The 5644-nt window shown below is 38.3% G+C and overlaps 1 protein-coding gene across 1 annotated transcript in view; it reads left to right on the top strand.

Annotated features, from left to right (window-relative positions):
* LOC107585327 (F-box/WD repeat-containing protein 4-like) overlaps positions 1 to 4884 on the top strand; it is a 34922-nt gene extending 30038 nt beyond the window's left edge. The window contains exons 7-9 of the mRNA XM_016272323.1: positions 585 to 725; positions 3691 to 3832; positions 3919 to 4884. Coding sequence (XP_016127809.1) covers positions 585 to 725; positions 3691 to 3832; positions 3919 to 4053 — 418 coding nt within the window. The 3' untranslated portion in view covers positions 4054 to 4884. The remainder of the gene's footprint in view (positions 1 to 584; positions 726 to 3690; positions 3833 to 3918) is intronic.
* The last annotated feature ends 760 nt before the right edge of the window (positions 4885 to 5644 follow it).

The following is a 5644-nucleotide window of genomic DNA, read 5'->3' as shown; positions in this document are numbered from 1 at the left end:
CCCCTCACACACACACTTCTCCCCTCAAATCTCCTTTCTTCCACTCCTCTCGGTTCTTTCGCGTATCTGGGAAACGTAACTTATGGCCAAACTAAGCTGCTTTAGCAGCCCATTCAAAGTCAGAAAGGTGTTTACTTTTTTATCTCTTCATCCTAAGACTTAATTTAGCTTTTGTGTGGTCCATGGACATTGGAAACGCACAAGTATAGTGGGATTTAATGGTAATAAGAGATTAAGTGAGCAAATGAAGGCGTTTGGTTTGAAATTAGATCTTTATTGACTCCGAGATGCAAAGACTGGGAGATGTTCCAATCTCAACAAGTAAACACAACCTGTTTTATGAGCTTGCCAGTCACTGAATCGCTTTGATAAAACTGATACTCAGATGATGAGACGCAGATGACCTCACTTGTCCAGTTGCTTTTCAACTCTCTCTGGAATGACTGGCCTCCAGCAAGTCTGCGTAATTCCATTTTGGCTGCGTTTTAAGTTGCTGTCTGTGTTTTTATTAATGTGTTAATCTTCCTCAATGAGGTTTGACAAGGTATAATCTGCAAGCTTCTTCTCTTATCTCTTTCTCCCAGGTATCACCTGGTGTCGTGTCTCGGTACAGAGTTCCGCCGTGGCGCAGGTGTGTTGGACATCGTCTATGAGTCTCCCTTCCAGCTCCTCACCTGTGGATACGACACTTTTATCCGCTATTGGGATTTGCGCGTCTGTTCCAGGTACTGCCCAGTTCTTCTGCTTCTGGGAACCTCCAGCGCCTCGCCATTACGATTCGAGTTAAATTAGACTTAGTTCTTACATTGACCTGTGCTGTCAGCAGATTTGGCCTTGTCTACTGAGACTAATAAAGTTAGCCGGTACGTCTCGGAGAGCCTGTGAGGAAGATTAGTGTTCTCTGTTAATCTAATAAGCCCTCCTGTGCATAGAGTACCGTTTAGATAAAAAAAGAAGCCAGACTTGAGCCTCCTCTTGGGTCTGTGGACACAATTGTGCCTCTGAGAGATTGAAAAGGACCCCCTTGTCGAGAGAGGCTCTTGCGCCGGGACTCTCACTCACCCAAGTCCACGCCGGTTGGTGGCCATATTGATGTGGCGCAGCGCGTCTCCAGGACAACGGGGCGGGTGCTGGGGATTAGCGAGCTGCTGGTGGGGTGGACTGAGGCTCCATGTAGGGCTTTGGGGAGGGGGGATCCTCACAATCGCATATGGGCAGTCAAGTAACACAAATCAGAGGTGATTGAAAGAGGGCCCTGGAGAGTTTGGGGAGGGGCAAATGTCCCCTCTTAAGATATCAATAATTCACTGTAAGACCAGTCAGGACTCAGTATGTGGTACGTCTTGATTCAAAGCAGTTAGTCATTTGAAAGTCGTCATCGTCTATAAAAGAGGTAGAGTAAACTGTACATGATGGGTAAGTGTGTGAAACAAATTTTTAGATTAATTGTGAATAATTGAGGAGGATGTGTTCCCGTCTCGTCAGTTGAATTTGATTGCTCAACACCTTGCAGGTCATATTGTTGCATATACAAGGGGTTAAAAATGGGAGACGAGAGATGACGGATTAGTTTAATCACAAACCTTTTGAATTGAAGTTTTTTTATATATATATATATATATATATATATATATACTCCAATAAAAATAACTAATATTTAATATATTACACTACTTTTTATTATTACTTTAGTATTATATATTATATACAAAACTTCAATTATAATTTGATTATTTACATGACAAGAAAAATGAACAGGAACATTATGGAAATAAAGTGATAGAAATAAATTGTTCAATATATAAAGAGCTGCACTTTTCACTTTTATCAAACATGATGCAATGTTTTTGAATGGAAAAAAAACGGATAACACCATAAAATATCACATTTATAAAATGCATTGCTAATACTTGATGCTAGAGCTGTTGTTTTCATTTTTAAGTAATAAGTCACTTTAATTTCAGGGTACACTCTCTCAAAAAATGTGCAACAATTATACCTTTAGAGATACAACTGCTTGTCACTGGGGCAGTTCTCTGAAAATGACATCCTTGTACCTTAATTTCCCCCTATAAGGTACATACTTAAGGGTACATATTACAACTCTTAAGGTACTAATATGCACCGTTTAGGAGATGATAAATTACAAAGATGTCCCTTTAATGATTTTCCCCAAGTGACAGGCTCTTGTATCTCTAAAGGTAATTGTTTTTTCTGACAGTGTATTAAACTGTATTGTGAATTGTTGGTTGTATATGATGAAATTTTAATGTGTAAGAGGAATGACCCAGCCCCTGTTTAAGGTTCCTCTGTGTGAGTGCATGTGTGCACACCTGTGCATGTGCATCACAGCAAAATGCGATCCAGACATCTCCTGCTGCCCTGCTGTCTGCCACACGGCCCAGCCACACTCCCTCTCCATGATTTATTCAGCACACCATTAATGGAGAATTGATCTCTATTGGCTCAGCACACGCTTCCCTCTTTTTTTTTCTTGACCTGCTCTAAAACAAGAAAGCCCCTTTCCGTAAACAAGGGATGAGGTTTCACCCTTGTGGCCTGTCAGCGCAAATAAGACACTCGCCCTTAAGCCGCACAGGGAGAGCTAGCCATGGTGGCTTTGGCCCTCTGCTTTAGGACCAGTCTAATATAGTGTGACAATGGCTGGAGATGTGGTGTAACTATGGACTTCAGTACTTCAGAATGTGTCCAAATATGCATAGCTGTACATTATATGTTCATTTTAGTTGGAAATTTGATTCAGTGATTTTTATTTTTGTATGATGTCCATTATGCTAATCCTAGCTATAATTATAAGGGAACATGAATAACCCATTGTTCAGAGGCGGACAAAGTACTCAACTCCATTACTTGAGTGAAAGTAGTTCTTTAAAAGAACAGGTCATCCACAAATGCACATTTTGTCAAGATTTACTCACCCTCATGTCATTCCAAACCAGTATGACATTTGTTCTTTAGGGTTGTTATATTAACTAAAACCATAAAACATATTTTGTTACTTGAAATAAATATTAACTGAAATAAATAAAATGTATATAAATAAATAAATAAATAAGCTTAAATGTATTTTATTTCAGCTAGTTGCCAAAGCAACATTTCTCATTTTCATTTAGGTTAACTTGATGTACTAAAATAACTAAAACTAAAATTTAAATAATAAATGGATAAAAACTATACACAGACATTTAAAAAAAAAAAAAAAACTAAAACATAAAATTGAACTAAATTACTAAAACTTTAAAAGTAAAAGAAAAACAGAAGAAAACAAAACTCATTCAAAATATTATTAAAAACTGTAATAGTATCTCACTGATACTAAAATAACTCCGCTTTCTTCTGTGGAACAAAAAAAGAAGATATTTTGAAGAATGTCACGCTGTTGTTTTCCATACAGTGAGAAAACAGTGACTAGGGACTGTCGAGCTCTAAAAAAGACAAAAAAGCATTGTAACGGTAGTCCACACAACAGCTTTGCGTGAAGATCAGACCACAGTTTAAGTCATTTCTCCCTGTAAATGTTCCCCTCTGCTGTAGCTCTTAAATCACATGTGCACTTCTGCATATTTAATCATTTGGCCAACTTAAAGACAGTACTGGTTGAACTACCCTATAAAGCAATATATTTGTAGCAGCTGATAAATATGTGCGCTGGATTTACCTTTCTAACAGGAAATGTGTGATGGAGTGGGAGGAGCCTCATGACAGCGCCCTTTACTGTATAAAGACAGACAAGAATCACATGATTGCCAGTGGCTCATCATACTATGGAGTAGTCCGCCTTTGGGACAAACGAAAAACCCGCTGTTTGCAGGTAACTTTGAGCATGTTTCAGCACCTTTTCAATTGATATTTTATTTTATTGTGGTAATATTCATCTTTGCAATAATCGGTTGACAGATGTTCCAGTTGGCGCCCACCACCAGCAGCCCAGTGTACAGCCTGTGCTTCAACACCACTCACCTGTACGCTGCCCTGGCCTCTGTCCTCTACTCCCTTGACTTCAGAACTGCAGCGTCCCAGTCCTGGAAATAACCATCCGTTAATGTTGCTTGAGACTTTTAGGCATGTTCTTCATCTCTTCCAAGCCCTTAGTGATGGTCTTAGACCCGTAAATGGGGAAGTAGCCATCTTGCCTTTGGATCATCAGTGCAGCTAATGATACAGTTGTGGCCTGGTGGATATTTCCACTGGCTCATAAGAGTGAGCAGGGTTCACAACCTTTTGTGGCCCGAGTCTTAACGGACTTAACACATTGCCAGCGACCTCTGAGATGTCTAAAACAAACACTACTCAGAGCTGCCAACATCCACTGAGGGGATTTATGCTTAACCACAGCACATATGATAACTGATATATTGTAGCTGAAAGTATATTTTTCCAACAATGAGCCAATTAAATGTGTTTTGTTTTCTTTGTACGTTGTCTTTTTTGTTCTCAGTTAGCCAAGGCTTGCTCTGAATTCCTTGGTCAGTTGTTGTTTACATTGATTCCATGACACCTCAGTAATGCCTCGCTCACACGTACTCCATTGTATCGCTTGTAGTTGGTCGCTAGTATGCGTTTCTGCTGCTAGATGCCCTACTATTATCGAAACTGGTCATAGCTTTAAAAAATCTCATCACAAACAGGATGTCATTCTATTTTGACAAGAAATCTGTTTTCTTACTGCTAAAAATTAACATCCTGGAGGGGAAAGTGTCTGTATATAAATTGCATTTATGCATAATGCATCATCATTATCAATTCATGAATCAAACTCTGACAATTTTTTTACATAGTTTTCCATACATCATTTTTTGCTATGATTAAACGCTTACTTTAGCACTTCATCTTTCTGACACTTCACTATGGTATCTCACAAGAGACAGGTCACATGTGCGCCAATGTCTTGACTCCTATAGACCAATTTGGAGTAGATGTCACAGTTACTTCACTTGCAGCTGCGCGCGCATAGTGGTGGCAGATATAAATATAAATACTGGGAACAAATGGAGGAAAACGGGTAAAATCCATGGAATAAGAGAAAAAATGTATTGCGCCTTTGGATGTCAGAATCGAAATGCAAATAATTTTTATATAACACTGTCATCAAAGACGCCATTTGAAGCTAAATGCAGACGTTTAAACGGACAGACTATGGATGAAACCTGCTATGATTACCCTACTTTTAAAGCATAAATTTGATTTAAACAATAGGTCTACATAATATTCATATAGGGGACATATTGTATTAGCCCTACAGTTGAAATACATGCATGAAATACTATTTAAACATAACATTTTAAATATTGTATCACAATTCTGACTTTTTTTTCTTGCTAATGCAAGTTTATATCTCCTAGTTCGGACTATAACTTTATTCAAGTCAACAATTGCGAGTTTGTCAATTCTGAGGAAAAAAAGAATTGTGGGATTTTAAACTAAAAAGAAAGAATGACGAGTTGATTTTTCTTACCAGAATTGTGAGATATAATCTCGGAATTGCAAGAAAAAAGTCACAATTTTGAAATATAAACTCAAAATTATATTTGTATTATTTTATTCCATGTCTTGAATAGACTGCTACGTTAAAACTGTCATTTTCTGCCACCAGATAGGCTCCGCCCACAAAAACGTCATCCCT

The sequence above is a fragment of the Sinocyclocheilus grahami genome, unplaced genomic scaffold (genome assembly GCF_001515645.1).
Source record: "Sinocyclocheilus grahami isolate Dianchi unplaced genomic scaffold, SAMN03320097.WGS_v1.1 scaffold69.1, whole genome shotgun sequence".
Classification (NCBI taxonomy): domain Eukaryota; kingdom Metazoa; phylum Chordata; class Actinopteri; order Cypriniformes; family Cyprinidae; genus Sinocyclocheilus; species Sinocyclocheilus grahami.
Note: the sequence above shows the minus strand (reverse complement) of the source record. Positions and strands in the feature narration are given on the sequence as shown.